At 41.5% G+C, this 16,900-nt stretch overlaps 1 protein-coding gene across 1 annotated transcript; it reads left to right on the top strand.

Annotated features, from left to right (window-relative positions):
- The first annotated feature begins 1 nt into the window (after nucleotide 1).
- LOC133556415 (arrestin domain-containing protein 3-like) lies at nucleotides 2–9,403 on the top strand. Its single transcript, XM_061906326.1, has 6 exons — nucleotides 2–341; nucleotides 421–481; nucleotides 543–690; nucleotides 780–876; nucleotides 7,780–8,036; nucleotides 8,145–9,403. The coding sequence occupies exons 1-6, from the start codon at nucleotides 95–97 to the stop codon at nucleotides 8,394–8,396; spliced, it is 1,062 nt and encodes a 353-aa protein (XP_061762310.1). The 5' UTR covers nucleotides 2–94; the 3' UTR covers nucleotides 8,397–9,403.
- Nucleotides 9,404–16,900: the final 7,497 nt, after the last annotated feature.

The raw sequence follows: 16,900 nt of genomic DNA, 5'->3' as shown, positions 1-16,900 counted from the left end.
TTCATAGTGTCTTTGTGAGCTCAATCAGCTGGTCATTTACTGCCTGGAATTACAGGAGGCATTTAAATCTGTATTTCTTCTTTTTTTTGGGAACATGACTATTGTGAATTTCTCCATCAAATATGATTCCATCAATAGCCGGAACATCTTCACAAATGGAGATACAATTAACGGACACATTATTGTGGAGCTCTCTAAAGATACTATAATCCAGTCACTCATTTTTGTTGGAAAAGGAAGTGCAAAGGTTCGCTGGACTGAACATCACGGACAAAATCGTAACCGCTACTACTGGTCCGATGAAAAATATTATGATATCAAACAGCATATCCTGAGAGATGGTAATGTAGCATCTTTTCATATTTACTATTTTTAGACATTGTTTCTAAAGCAATTTTGGCTAATCATTTCAACGTCTAGGTAGTAAAACAATTACCAAAGGAAGACATGTCTTCCCTTTTACCTTCAAGATCCCTGACAGGTATGCATTTTGTCTTCTGGATGTTGCCGATGGATCATGAACCTGCTTTTGTACGTTGCAGAAATATGCCGTCTTCCTTCAAGTCAAGCACCGGTAGAATTGTTCATAAGGTTAAGGCAGAGCTCAAACGGTCAATGAAACTGAAAAAGGAAGCTAAAGCCCACTTTACATTTGTCTCCAAAGCCGACATGGATATACACGGACTCATGGTGAGAAGTCTGTAACAGACATGGTGGCTTTATAAAAAAAGATGTCATGGATGTAGTTTTTACACAAATATGTTTTTTTTTTCTTCCAGGAACCTCAACATGATTGCACTGATAAAAGTCTCAGCACTTTTGGCTCTGGTAGCATTTCAATGGATGTTCACACGAGCCGAATGGGATACCAGCAAGGTATACACTCAAAGTCTATATTCTATATTCAAACTACATCAGGGTTTTGTTTTGTACTCTATAAAAAAAGTCAGTAGATTTTATGGTTAAATACTGCATTTGCTACAAAGACAACATATTTGATGTTAAAACTGATAAACATTTTTTTTGTTGCAAATAATCATTAACTTTAGAATTTGATGCCAGCAACACGTGACAAAGACGTTGGGAAAGGTGGTAATAAATACTGATTAAGTTGAGGAATGCTCATCAAACACTTATTTGGAACATCCCACAGGTGTGCAGGCTAATTGGGAACAGGTGGGTGCCATGATTGGGTATAAAAGCAGCTTCCATGAAATGTTAAAGGGGAACGTTATCACAATTTCTGAAGGGTTAAAACCAATAAAAATCAGTTCCCAGTGTCTTATTTTATTTTTTGAAGTTTGTCTAAAAATTTTACCCATAACACAATATCCCTAAAAATGGCTTCAAAGTGCCTGATTTTAACCACCGTTATATCCACCCGTCCATTTTCCTGTGACGTTACTGCGTGAAGCAACCACAAACAAACATGGCGGATAGAACAGAAAGCTATAGCGACATTAGCTCGGATTCAGACTCGGATTTCAGCGGCTTAAGCGATTCAACAGATTACGCATGTAGTGAAACGGATGGTTGGAGTGTGGAGGTAGGTAGCGAAAACGAAATTGAAGAAGAAACTGAAGCTATTGAGCCATATCACGACAGACAGCGGCAACGAGGACGAATTCGGCGATCGCCTTCTAACCAACGATTGCATCTTTTGACCACTGGTGCAACTTGAATCCGTCAATTGGTATGTGTTTGTTTGGCATTAAATGTGGGTGGAGGGAAAGGCTGGATGCAAATATAGCTACAAATGAGGCATAATGATGCAATATGTACATACAGCTAGCCTAAATAGTATGTTAGCATAGATTAGCTTGCAGTCATGCCATGAACAAATATGTCTGATTAGCACATAAGTCAATAACATCAACAAAACTCACATTTGTGATTTCGTTGACTTTATCGTTTGGAAATGCATCTGCTTTGAGTGTCGCAGGAAATCCACACATCTCTGTCGTAGCATCGCTATCGTCGGTAAAGTGTGCAGAACAAACGAGGGACTTTTGCATCTTTTGACCACTGTTGCAACTTGAATCCGTGGATTGGTATGGGTTTGTTTGGCATTAAATGTGGGTGGAGGGAAAGGCTGGATGCAAATATAGCTACAAATGAGGCATAATGATGCAGTATGTACATACAGCTAGCCTAAATATGATGTTAGCATTGATTAGCATACCGTGACCATTGATATGTCTGATTAGCACACTCCACATAAGTCAACTTGAATCCGTCTCTGTTTGTGTTGTTACACCCTCCGACAACGCACCGACGAGGCATAATGTCTCCAAGGTACGTAAAACAGTCAAAAAAACGGAAAATAACAGAGCTGATTTGACTTGGTGTCTGTAATGTGTTTGAGAAAATGGCGGATTGCTTTCCATTGTGACGTCACGGGTGAAAGGTCATTGCTCCGACAACGAACAATTGAAAGGCGTTTCAATCGCCAAATTTACCCTTTTAGAGTTCGGAAATCGGTTAAAAAAAACATATGGTCTTTTTTTTGCAACATCAAGGTATATATTGACGCTTACATAGGTCTGGGGATAATGTTCCCCTTTAAGTAATTCACAAACAAGGATGGTGCGAGGGTCACCAATTTGTAAGCAAATTGTCAAACAGTTTTAGAACAACATTTCTCAACCAGCTATTGCAAGGAATTTAGACATTTTCCCATCTACGGTCCGTAAAATCATCAAAAGGTTCAGAGAATCTGGAGAAATCACTGCATGTAAGCAAATATATTACAGACCTTTGATCCCTCAGGCGGTACTGCATCAAAAACCGACATCAGTGTGTAAAGGATATGCCCACATGGGCTCACGAACACTTCATAAAGCCACTGTTAGTAATTACAGTTGGTCGCTGCATCTGTAAGTGCAAGTTAAAACTGTACTATGCAAATCCAAAGCCATTTATAAACAACACCTAGGAACGCCGCCGGCTTCTCTGGGCCCGAGCTCATCTAAGATGGACTGATGCAAAGTGGAAAAGTGTTCGGTGGTCTGACGAGTCCACATTTCAAATTATATTAGGAAACTGTGGACGTGGTGTCCTCCGTAACAAAGAGGAAAATAACCATCCGGATTGTTATAGGGGCAAAGTTCAAAAGAAGGCATCTGTGATGGTATGGGGGTGTATTAGTGCCCAAGGCATGGGTAACTTACACATCTGTGAAGGCACCATTAATGCTGGATGGTCCATACAGGTTTTGGAGCAACATATATTGTCATCCAAGCAACGTTATCATGGACGCCCCTGCTTATTTCAGCAAAACAATGCCAAGCCACTTGTTACAACATGGCTTCATAGTAAAAGAGTGCAGGTACTTTCCTGGCCTGCCTGCAGTCCAGACATGTCTCCCATCGCAAATGTGTGACGCATTATGAAGCGTAAAATACAACAGCGCAGACCCCGGACTGTTGATCGACTGAAGCTCTACATAAAAAAAAAATGGGAAAGAATTCCACTTCCAAAGCTTCAACAATTAGTTTCCTCAGTTCCCAAACATTTATTGAGTGTTGTTAAAAGAAAAGGTGATGTAACACAGTGGTGAAGGTGCCCTTTCCCAACTACTTTGGAACGTGTTGCAGCCAAGAAATTCAAAGTTAATTATTATTCGCAAAAAAACCAAAGTTTATGAGTTTAAACATCAAATATCTTGTTTTTGTAGTTCATTCAACTGAATATGGGTTAAAAAGGATTTGCAAATCATTGTATTCCATTTATGTGTACATCTAACACAATTTCATATGGAAACGGGGTTTGTACTTTGTATAGTTGAAGACTTACGGTCATTAGAAAACATGACTGCACATCATAATGGCAGCTATAGTGTCCATCTTAAAGATCTAAAAAAATCATTTGGGAATGTCCGGCGGGCCAGATTGAAAGGCTCAAAGGGCCGCATGTGGCCCCCAGGCCATAATTTGCCCAGGTCTGGTCTAACTGAACAAATCCAATGAACTCGCCCAACTTTGTTTACATTCAAGATCTCTTGCATGCCGTCAGGATATCTTCCCACGAGGATGTGTATTGTAGCATGTTTAGCAATTGCTGGGTTGCATATGATGTCACGTCAGTTTTTATTCATTACAGCTGAATTGACCCGATGGTCAAGCAGCTTGAGATGAGCATTAAAACAATTGAGAGAGGTGTAATGTTTAAGAAGAAAACACTGTATTTCCTGTATTGTTTTTGGGTGTTCCAATCGTACTACGACTGAGATGAAAAAGAGCTTAAATAGGGTCCTGAAAGAAGTTTTTCAGGGAAAAGGCAAAAGTCCGTCGAAGGAAAAGGCTCTTAAATATATCACTTCTATCGTCTTGTAGAATACTAGCATAGAATATTGTCATGATCACAGAATATTAGCACTGGTTATTATTTTCAATACGGTACTTACCAATGCATGAATAAGTCTAACTTTTTCTTTTAAGGATTAGTGCTAAATTCGTGGACCTATCAGATGTAAACACATGATCCATCCATCCATCCATCCATTTTCTACCGCTTATTCCCTTTTGGGGATGCGGGGGGCACTGGCGCCTATCCCGGCTACAATCGGGCGGAAGGCGGGGTACACCCTGGACAAGTCGCCACCTCATTGCAGGGCCAAGTAAACACATGATGGGCCTCCCATTTTTTATTCCTTTAATCCCTGAGAGTGTCAAATGAAGTGATTAAATCTTTCAAAAATAATTTTTCTTAACAGCAAAATCCATGTAATCTTCAATATTTTTTCATGTTTGCTTATATATTTGCCTTGAAACAAACAAAAAAAAAAGGCCATATATGCACCAACGCAGGTAAATAAACAGCAGCCTAATGGGACTCAAGACCGGAGGTGTCGGAACTTTTTGACTGGGAGGGCCGCAATGGCCTAAAAAAAATTGGCTAACGGTCAAAAGCCGACTGCTTGCAAAGTAACCATATATATGTGTATATATACAGTCATGGTCAAAAGTTTACATACACTTGTAAACAACATAATTTCATGGCTGTCTTGAGTTTTCAATCATTTTTACAACTCTTATTTTTTGTGATAGAGTGATTGGAGCACATACTTGTTGGTCACAAAACATATTCATGAAGTTTAGTTATTTTATGAATGTATTATGCTGATGAAAATGTGACCAAATCTGCTGGGTCAAAAGTATACATACAACAATGTCAATATTTGCTTACATGTCCCTTGGCAAGTTTCACTGCAATAAGGCACTTTTGGTAGCCATCAACAAGCTTCTTGCAAGCTTCTGGTTGAATTTTTGACCACTCCTCTTGACAAAATTGGTGCAGTTCAGCTAAATGTGTTGGTTTTCTGACATGGACTTTTTTCTTCAGCATTGTCCACATGTTCTGAATGGGGTTTAAGTCAGGACTTTGGGAAGGCCATTCTAAAACCTTAATTCTAGCCTGATTTGTGGGCTCTGAACCGAGGATATCGTTGTGGGTTGTGCAGCCCTTTGAGGCACTTGTGATATAGGGCTATATAAATAAACATTTATTTATTTATTTATTTAGCCATTCCTTTACCAGTTTTCTTGTGTGTTTGGGGTCATTGTCCTGCTGGAACACCCAATTACACCCAAGACCCAACCTCTGGGCTGATGATTTTAGGTTGTCCTGAAGAATTTGGAGGTAATCCTCCTTTTTCTTTGTCCCATTTACTCTCTGTAAAGCACCAGTTCCATCCATCCATCCATCCATTTCCACCGCTTGTCCCTTTTGGGGTCACGGGGGTGCTGGAGCCTATCTCAGCTGCATTCGGGCATACACCATGGATAAGTCGCCACCTCATCACAGGGCCAAAACAGATAGACAGATAACATTCACATTCACATTCACACACTAGGGCCAATTTAGTTTTGCCAATCAACCTATCCCCAGGTGCATGTCTTTGGAAGTGCGAGGAAGCCAGAGTACCCGGAGGGAAACCACACAGTCACAGGGAGAACATGCAAACTCCACACAGAAAGATCCTGAGCCCGGAATTGATCTCAGGAATACTCAGGACCTTCGTATTGTGAGGCACATGCACTAACCCCTGTTTCACCGTGTTGCACCTGTTCCATCAGCAGCAAAACAGGTCCAGAGCGAAATACCACCACTACCCTGCTTGATGGTAGGAATGGTGTTCTCAGGACTAAAGGCCTCACATATTCTCCTCCAAAAAGAGTGGCCAAACAGCTCAATTTTTGTTTAATCTCACCACAGAACTTTCCTCCAGAATGTCTTATCTTTGTCCATGTGATGTCTGGATCCGAGTGGTGTTTTGTTATTGGACTTTTGTGTTCGTCACAGTTTGTCCATAACAAAAACCATGTTCAAACATAAGGGTGTCCATATGTGCACTTGGCACCAGGACACCCTAGGCCGCAGTTCCATGATCGACTTTGTAGTTGTGTCATCGGATTTGCGGTCTCATGTTTTGGACACTCGGGTGAAGAGAGGGGCGGAGCTTTCTACCGATCATCTCACCTGGTGGTGAATTGGCTGTGATGGTGGGAGAGGATGCTGGACAGACCCGGCAGTCCCAAACGCATTGTGAGGGTCTGCTGGGAACGTCTAGCAGAGTCTCCTGTGAGAAAGAGCTTCAATTCCCAACTCTGGAAGAACTTAGAAAATGTCACAAGGGAAGCACTGGACCATGTTCCGTACCTCTATTGTTGAGGCGGTCGATTTGACCAGTGGTCGCAAGGTGGCTGGTGCCTGTTGTGGCGGTAATCCGAGAACCTGCTAGTGACCAGCAGTGAGGGATATTAAATGGTTGTAATCCAACCAGGTTTTTTTGTTTGACTCTAGTAGTGGCTTGAGTAATGTCGTCGAAGTCCTTTTCTTTCTTCGTTGGAGTCTTTCTTTAATATTTCAGTTTTGGGAAACTTTTTTTAGAAGGTTTTCCTGACCCGGTCAGTTGTTTTTAGACACGTCACACCAGAAGTAGCGACAGCTCTCAAAGGCTGAAGTGCCATGTCAGAAAATAAAACAAACCTTTCTTACAGAAAAAAGACTTGTCCGAACACATTTTGGACATAGTTATTTGAGAAGACAAGATGTGTGACGATCGGGACACATGATTATGCGAGGTTGTTGTCCCAAGATGCAGACGGAAAACTCTGGACAAAGCGTGCAGGAAGGAAATGATTTATTTGTATAAATCATGCAGGAAAAACAAAAGCGTGCCGATAGTACGGGGGCCAAAACCAAGGATGGATAGTATTTTGTTGATTCCTTCTGGGGAGTTTCCCCAGTTAAATTAAAAAAGCTTAGCGTGGAAGTTAGCGTACAAACAAAGAATCAGAAGTCAGAGAACAATACTTAACATATGGGTTTGCATGGAAGCAGGTAGAAAATATCGTCACTGTTACGCAATGCAAACAAGGAAGCCAGACTGATTGTAGAATGAAAGGGGGATAAAAAGCTCTCTGATTAGTGCCCAGGAGCAGGTGAGCATCCCGAACACTAATCAGGGGTAGGTGGAACTAATCTGCAGTCATGGCAACTGAAACACAAACCCAGGGGTGTGGAAAACAGAACTGATGTAGTCAAAATTAACAGTACTTCACATGATCCGGGCAACGGATCAAAGCAAGATGAACACAATCGATTTACTTGACCAAAACATTTCGCCCATTTCACCCCACCAGATCAGTGTCGCTCAAAGGAACAAAGAAAAAGATCATGTTTTTGGTAGTGTATTTTATTTAGTCGCGCAAGTAGTCACATTGCTTAGGTACGTGATTTTGTGTTCAGTACACCAACAGTACTTTCCCTTTGCAGGTGAAGATCTCCAAGTCCAAGTCGAAATTCACAACCAATCATCTCGTGACTTGAAGCCTAAATTCGTATTGTACGAAAAGCAGAGTTTCTTTGCTCAGGGTCACAGGAGACTTTACACAAAGGATATTCTTAAAGAGAAAGGGGACCCCATTGAGGCGCATAGCAACAAGACTGTGAAGAAGATAATCACCATCCCCAGAGAGCTGCCGACGTCCATTTTGAATAGCGCCATCATCAAGCTAGAATACAGGCTGAAGGTATTCTGTGTTCTGCTATATTTATATAAATAATGTCAAGTCTGAAAAGACAATTTTAAAACTATGTTATAGTAATGGTGGAAACTAACAAAAGTACTGTTTTTACAGATTTTCCTGGATGTCAAATTTGCAACTGACCCAAAGATCAAACTTCCAATCGTTGTCTTATCTGCCCTTGAGGTTTCTGACAGAAAACAACGACCTGCACCTTCAGCTGTCATTGGATTTGATGCATTTGGGAACTCAAACCAACCACCCTGGAGCCAAACACCGCAGTACGGCGCAGCAGCCCAACCACTAGACTTCCCTCCACCATATGAATCCTTAAATAATGCTGACAAATATGGAAATGTTCTATAAATCTCCTTGCACCAGTAATGTGCGATGAGGTTCAAGGCGGGAGTTATTTTTTTACATTTAATTTCATATGCTGCCAAAGCTCATTAAGAGGATAACAAGAGAATCATTCACTTTCATAAAATTTTTATCAAATACTTCTTAATCACATTAAATTACTTTATAACATAAAAAAAACTGTGTTGCGATCCGCTGCTCGGATCTCTACATATTATTGTTTACTGTTCCATTTTTATATCACTCCCCGTCGTTCCACCTGCTTAGTTCCTGTTTAGTCTGTTTCCATGGTTTCTTATTAATTTCAGCTGCTACTCTCGGTTCCTGCACACCTGTCTTTACTAATCACCTTCCTTATTTAAGCCCGCCCCTTTTGTTAGTTCATTGTCGGATCTTAGTTTGCTTTCACGCAACTGCTGATGACTTGTCTTTCATGCTCTATCTCGCTAGCTTTCACGCTGAGCTTTATTTTTTCCTAGCTTTCATGCTAGTTGTTTTGTTTTTCCCTTTTTGTGCCTTCGTGCCAAGTATCGTGTTTCTGTTCTTATTCCTAGCCTCCATGCTAGCGCCATTTGTTTACCTGTTTCTGTTAGCACCAGTGTTTTTCTTCTAGCCCTTGGTGAGTCTAATAAATCTCTTGGTTCCTACCTTTTGCTGTGTTCTTGCTGACGCATCCACGGAGGACCGAATCCGGCAACAATATGCCACACAAGCCTCACAAATTGTGGTCTTACCTTTTATTTGTATATGAAGTACATTCAAGGGAAAGCTTATTAAAAAGCCGATTATAAAAGTGTGATAACAGCAGAACATTATTAAATGTTTCTTGTGTTTTGTTTGTGTTAATGATGTTGTTTTTTTCATTTTAAATCTGCCGACTTCAGTGGAAAAAAGATGGAATAAAGCGCCTGCTCGCTTATTGAAGCCACCACAATTCATTTTGACTCAATGTGGTGACTAAGAATACTACTGTGTAGTAATACAGTTTAATAAATAAATATTAATGCAGATTACATCTTTATTGAATTTTTCATCATTATCATCAATCAATCAATCAATGTTTATTTATATAGCCCCAAATCACAAATGTCTCAAAGGACTGCACAAATCATTACGACTACAACATCCTCGGAAGAACCCACAAAAGGGCAAGGAAAACTCACACCCAGTGGGCAGGGAGAATTCACATTCAGTGGGACGCCAGCGACAATGCTGACTATGAGAAACCTTGGAGAGGACCTCAGATGTGGGCAACCCCCCCCCTCTAGGGGACCGAAAGCAATGGATGTCGAGCGGGTCTAACATGATACTGTGAAAGTTCAATCCATAGTGGCTCCAAGACAGCAGTGAGAGTCCCGTCCACAGGAAACCATCTCAAGCGGATCAGCAGCGTAGAGATGTCCCCAACCGATACAGGCGAGCGGTCCATCCTGGGTCCCGACGAGCGGTCCATCCTGGGTCTCGACTCTGGACAGTCAGTACTTCATCCATGGTCATCGGACCGGACCCCCTCCACAAGCGAGGGGGGGACATAGGAGAAAGAAAAGAAAAGAAGCGGCAGATCAACTGGTCTAAAAAGGAGGTCTATTTAAAGGCTAGAGTATACAGATGAGTTTTAAGATGAGACTTAAATGCTTCTACTGAGGTAGCATCTCGAACTGTTACCGGGAGGGCATTCCAGAGTAGTGGAGCCCGGACGGAAAACGCTCTATAGCCCGCAGACTTTTTTTGAGCTCTAGGAATCACTAATAAGCCGGAGTCTTTTGAACGCAGATTTCTTGCCGGGACATACGGTACAATACAATCGGCAAGATAGGCTGGAGCTAGACCGTGTAGTATTTTATACGTAAGTAGTAAAACCTTAAAGTCACATCTTAAGTGCACAGGAAGCCAGTGCAGGTGAGCCAGTACAGGCGTAATGTGATCAAACTTTCTTGTTCTTGTCAAAAGTCTAGCAGCCGCATTTTGTACCAACTGTAATCTTTTAATGCTAGACATTGGGAGACCCGAAAATAATACGTTACAGTAATCGAGACGAGACGTAACAAACGCATGGATAATGATCTCGGCGTCTTTAGTGGACAAAATGGAGCGAATTTTAGCGATATTACGGAGATGAAAGAAGGGCGTTTTAGTAACGCTTTTAATGTGTGACTCAAAGGAGAGAGTTGGGTCGAAGATAATACCCAGATTTTTTACAGAGTCACCTTGTTTTATTATTTGGTTGTCAAATGTTAAAGTTGTATTATTAAATAGAGGTCGTGTCTAGCAGGACCGATAATCAGCATTTCCGTTTTTTTGGCATTAAGTTGCAAAAAGTTAGCGGACATCCATTGTTTAATTTCATTAAGACACGCTTCCAACTGACTACAGTCCGGCGTGTTGGTCAGCTTTAGGGGCATGTAAAGTTGGGTGTCATCAGCATAACAGTGAAAGCTAATACCGTATTTGCGTATGACGTCACCTAGCGGCAGCATGTAGATGCTGAAGAGTACAGGGCCAAGGACCGAACCCTGGGGAACTCCACACGTTACCTTAACATAGTCCGAGGTCACACTGTTATAGGAGACGCACTGCATCCTATCAGTAAGATAAGAGCCAAACCATGACAGGGCTGAGTCTGAAATACCAATTCGTATTTTGATACGCTCTAATAAAATATTATGATCGACGGTATCGAAAGCAGCGCTAAGATCGAGGAGCAGCAACATAGATGACGCATCAGAGTCCATCGTTAGCAATAGATCATTAGTCAGTTTTGCGAGGGCTGTCTCAGTCGAGTGATTTGCCCTGAAACCGGATTGAAAGGTTTCACATAGATTGTTAAACGCTAAGTGCTCATTTAGCTGCTCTGCAACAATTTTTTCGAGGATTTTCGAAATAAAGGGAAGGCGAGACACCGGTCGGTAGTTTACCATGAGGTCTGGATCGAGGTTAGGTCTTTTAAGGAGAGGATGAATAACCGCTTTTTTGAATGCAACGGGAACAGTGCCCGAGGAAAGTGATAAGTTTATAATATTTAGCACTGATGGACCTAATAATACAAAAAGCTCCTTGATAAGTTTCCCAGGAAGTGGGTCAAGTAAACATGTTGTTTGTTTTATTCCATTTACACGTTGTAACAATCCTTCTAATGTTATTTCATCAAAACGAGAGAAACTATTTTGGATATTTGCAGTATCCGCCGTATATACAATCGTATCTGTGTTACTATAACCCCGTTGTAGCTGGGACGCATTGTCTTTAATCTCCTTTCTAATAAGTTCAATTTTCTTATTAAAGAACTTCATAAAGTCATCTGCCGAATGGGTGGAGCTACTGGAAGGAGTCCCTTGTTGGGTTAGCGATGCTACTGTACTAAACAAAAATTTTGGATCGTTTTTATTAATGCGGATGAGATTTGAGTAATAATTAGTTTTAGCTAAGGTAAGCATGCATTTATAAGTTATTAAACTATCACTCCATGCTTGATGGTGCACCTCAAGTTTAGTCGTGCGCCATTTGCGTTCCAGCTTTCTACATAATAATTTCTGAGCTCTAGTTTCTTCAGTAAACCATGGCGTACGCCTTTTTGGAGCCTTTTTTAACTTCAGCGGTGCTATACTATCAATGGTTTCGCGCAGGGCGTTGTTAAAGTTGTTAGTGAGGTTATCAATAGAGCCCACATACTTTGGGAACGGTGCCATTACCGAGGGCAGTAGGTCTGCAAGAGTCGTTGTTGTGGCAGCATTAATGTTGCGGCTGCTATAGCAGTTATTATTATTATTAGCTTGCCGAACATGAGTCTGAACTTCGAATTTTATAAGGTAATGATCGGACATTACTTTAGTATACGGGAGTATCATAACTTTGGAGACGGTGATACCTCTGACAAGCACTAGGTCTATCGTATTACCGCTGCGATGCGTCGGTTCATTTATTATTTGTGTAAGACCACAGCTATCAATTATAGTCTGGAGCGCCACGCACGGTGGGTCCAATGGGGTATTCATATGGATATTAAAGTCCCCCATTATAATTATATTATCGGCGTGCGTCACTAGATCAGCAACAAACTCTGAGAATTCACTAATAAAGTCCGAATAGGGCCCTGGGGGGCGGTAGATAACGGCCAGGCACAGAGGCAGAGGTGTGGCAGACTTCATAGAAAGCACCTCAAACGATTTATATTTATTATTTAAGTTAGGACTAAAGTTAAAGTTTTCGTTGTATATTAGTGCGACACCCCCTCCCCTTTTGAGGTGACGGGCAATATGCGCATTCGTATAGTTAGGAGGGGATGCCTCATTTATCGCAAAAAAGTCGTCTGGTTTAAGCCAGGTTTCGCTAAGACCGATGACGTTAAGGTTGTTGTCTCTAATGACCTCATTGACTAATAACGTTTTGGGGGACAAAGATCTGATGTTTAGAAAGCCCATATTATAGGTAGTGGGCTGTTTTAAGGAGTTGTTGATAAAATTATCCGTAGTAGCAATATTAATAATGTTGCGTTTATTATGCGGAGTGTACTTAAAATAATTACGACCATATCTAGGAATTGATATGACGGGAATTTTCAGATTGTCTACTTGGCGCTGCGATAAACTGAACGCATCATAATTTGCCACCTCAGTAGAACGCATGTCTAACTCTGACAAAGTCATAGACACAGTAGAAAAAACATTTTGTGAGTTGTGTATTATTCTACGAAAATTGCTATGTGTACAGGGATCATCCAGCCTGGCGCTGGCTAGTTCTAACTTAACTGACTCCATACCCAGGCTAGCAGGCTCTGTAATTGCCTGTGACCGGGCTTGCTCTAGTGCAGTTAGTCAATTACAAGTTACACTTTGACCGCACGTCCCTGCCTTCCAACGTGTTTTTATTTTATGCACCCAGAATGGTGCCAAGACACACCACAAAGAAACTAGTATAATAGTTTCCAAAATGTCAAAGAAAAAAAAAAGTGTGAGCAAGGCGATGTGTTACTACGCCAGAAAAGTATTTCCTCTGTCAGTTTTTACAAAAATAATTTCTCTTTAGTATATCTTGGTTAATATGCAGGTCATGGCATGTAAATGGAGCTTTGAGGTGGTTTTTGGATGTTTTAGAGCGCTTTATAGGCGGAATAGATGCTTGTTATTACGACTGTCTATACACTGTCGAGCTTGCTGTGTACAGAGAAAACATGAAATGTGGGCTAATACTTTACAGATGTTGTAATATGATTGTTCTTGTTTTTCACTCAGTATAGTGTCCTATTGCATTGTATTGTCCAATAAAAACTCAAAAGCAGACGAAGAAGCTACCTTACCTTATGCCGGAGCTAGCTTCAATCAATCAATGTTTATTTATATAGCCCTAAATCACAAGTGTCTCAAAGGGCTGCACAAGCCACAACGACATCTTCGGTTCAGATCCCACATAAGGGCAGATAAAAACTCAACCCGGTGGGATGACAATGAGAAACCTTGGAGAGGACCGCAGATGTGGGTGATCCTCTCTCCCCCACGGCGACTGGTGATATGGACGTCGAGTGGATCTAGCATAATATTGTGAAAGTCCAGTCCATAATGGATCTAACATAATAGTGAGAGTGCAGTCCATAGTGGGGCCAGCAGGAGACCATCCCGAGCGGAGACAGGTCAGCAGCGCAGAGATGACCCCAACCGTTGCACAGGCGAGTGGTCCACCCCGGGTCACGACTCTGGACATCCGTGGCTACCGAACCTGTGCTCCCCCCTCTACGAGGGAGAGGAGGGCAGAGCAGAAAAGAAAAAAAAAAAAAAAACGGCAGATCAACTGGTCTAAAAGGTAGGTCTTTATTGTCATTGCAACAAGTACAACGAAACTTTGTTTTCAGCAGAAACCTGTTCAAGATTAGACAAACAAACATTGTACAGGGTTACAGAACAAGAACGCTAATGGGTCGCCATAAGGCGCCCTGTAAAAGATGGGAAAAAGGTAAACGCTGAGGAAGGATGAGTAAAAAAATACAATCCAGACTGGGCTCCTAAGGGGGCCCAGTTCGGAGTGAGAAAAAACCTGCATAGCAAAGCACATATACATATTACAACATACATCTCGAGATATCTAGCAACAAAGAGAAGGTAGTTCAAGGTCATGGTGGTAGGTCGCAGCTCTCAGGCGCTGACCATCCATTCATCATCCCTACGGGATTAGCGTCAAGGGCTAATCCCGTAGGGGTGATGAATGGATACATATATATATATATATATATATATATATATTTATTTAATTTTTAATATATTTTTTTTCTATATGGTTTTTTTGTGGATGTGTGTGTGTGTGCGTGTATAAGCCCATAGTGTGTCTCTGTTCCGCGGCCTTTATGTATTTGCTGTCGCTAGTCCAAAGTCCACAACAACAGGTGTGTGTCCATGAGAGACAAGAAGGGAGTTTGTTGTGTCTTCCTGCAGTGATCTTCGGGAGAGTCTTGAAGCCAGGGAAAAAATCCAAGTTAAAATGATTTGTATGCGAGTGAAAATAAAATGTGCTTTTTACTCTAAAATTGTCTATGACTGGTCCTCAAAAACTGCGGGGTAGACAGTCCGATGTAATCCACAGTTCTTACCGCATCCTTCAATCATTTGTTGCAGCTTTGGGGTACTTTGAAGACTGCCAGCAACCTCCAATTAGTCTACAAACCAGAGCAACGCTTACTCCAATCAGCAGATGTCCTGTTGTCATAATTCCGAATAGGTGGATATCTTCACGTCGTCGACAGAAAAGGGTCGCCAGGCACGCGGCCCTCCTTCTTCTCCCAAGAGTCCGTCGTGTGTCCATCAACAACCGCTTCGTCACGACAGAAGTTTCCCCCAAACCCAAGATCTTGTTAATTTTGTTGAGGCCAGTTAAATAGTTCCAATGCTTAGATTTGGAGAGCAGTGCAAAAAAAGGCAACAAGAAAGTTAAAGACAAGACAAAACAAAGAAGCAAGCAACAGAGATAAGGGAGAGGAAAGGGGAGCGTCAACCCTCGGTGAGTGCCAGAGAGAAAAGGAGGGTCTATTTAAAGGCTAGAGTATAGAAATGAGTTTTAAAATGAGACTTAAATTCTTTTACTGAGGTAGCATCTCTAACTGTTACCGGGAGGGCATTCCAGAGTACTGGAGCCCGAATAGAAAACGCTCTATAGCCCAAAGACTTTTTTTGGGCTCTGGGAATCACTAATAAGCCGGAGTTTTTTGAACGCAGATTTCTTGCCGGGACATATAGTACGATACAATCAGCAAGATAGGATGGAGCTTGACCGTTTGAATATTGATCTCAGCGTCGCTAGTGGACAAAACGGAACACATTTTAGCGATATTACGGAGATGAAAGAATGCCATTTTAGTAACACTCTTGTGTGACTCAATCGAGAGAGTTGGGTCAAAGATAATACCCAGATTCTTTACAGAGTCACCTTGTGTAATTGTTTGAGTGCCAAATACGGCTAATACCGGAGCATGCCGTGTTCAGTCATATAATAACAATATCACAACATTTTGGTTGTTATAGAGGTTACGGAATGTGGATTCAGTATTGTTGGCGGTTTTTAAATGCATTTTTAAAGTGATTTAAGGGCAGAATCAATTACTCCTATGAGTTGAGAATGAGAAGATTAAATTAAATTAAAATGCAGAAAAGAAAAAAAAACTTTTGTCTTCTTGTCTCATAGGAATTGTGAACAAAAGCGCAGTTGCCCTTTAAGGGTATTAAGGATTAAAAGACGTGCATAATACATGCATGTCTTTTGATGTCCTGGAGTCAAAGTCAGGCTATGTCTACACTAAGTCGGATAATTCCTTAAATGAATAATTATTTAGCCTAAGCCCCTTGTCAGTCACTCTAAACCATCGTTTAAGGTAACCCTCCTTGGATAATTTTATGCAGGGGTAAGTGCGCCATTTATTTCTTAAATCTCCGGCTCTTGGCTTTGTATGGACTCATTGATCGTTTACAAACTGAGTTCGGAGAAGAAGTGACGCCAGAAAGACCGCGCTCCACACAGGAAGTGACATAAAAGAACGCGCCACATCCAGGTTCATAACAACCCGTTTGGTAACTCGCCGGCAACCACTAGAAAGATGGAGGTGAGTCATCCAGACATGCCAGTATTTCTCCTTCCTCTACATCTACAGGTGCTTTGGAAATCACAGATCAAGCCGTAAGCGAAAGAAACGGGCGATTGCAGCTAATTGGGATACAACATAGCAATGATGAGAAACGATTTTGGATAAGCCCTGGAAGAACAGCAGCCAATTGGGATATGTTTGTCACCGAGTGTGTTGTGTCAGAGGAACGGCAAGAGAATTTCCGAATGTACAGGTCAGCTGTGATTCTACTTAGTGAAAAACGTTGCCCATTTGTCGAAGGAGGGACAACGGAGGGCTCTCGTGCACAAGACTACGAAAAATAGCAAATGCATTTGGACTGGCAAAGCAGACTGTCAGTTATTGTCTGCGATGTATGTCGAGGGATTACTCAACGTGTAGTTGTGTACTCATTAACTATCGTGAAGCCATG

This window comes from Nerophis ophidion, linkage group LG07, assembly GCF_033978795.1.
Source record: "Nerophis ophidion isolate RoL-2023_Sa linkage group LG07, RoL_Noph_v1.0, whole genome shotgun sequence".
Taxonomy (NCBI): domain Eukaryota; kingdom Metazoa; phylum Chordata; class Actinopteri; order Syngnathiformes; family Syngnathidae; genus Nerophis; species Nerophis ophidion.
The sequence above is the reverse complement of the archived record's forward strand: the minus strand, read 5'-3'. Positions and strand labels throughout refer to the sequence as shown.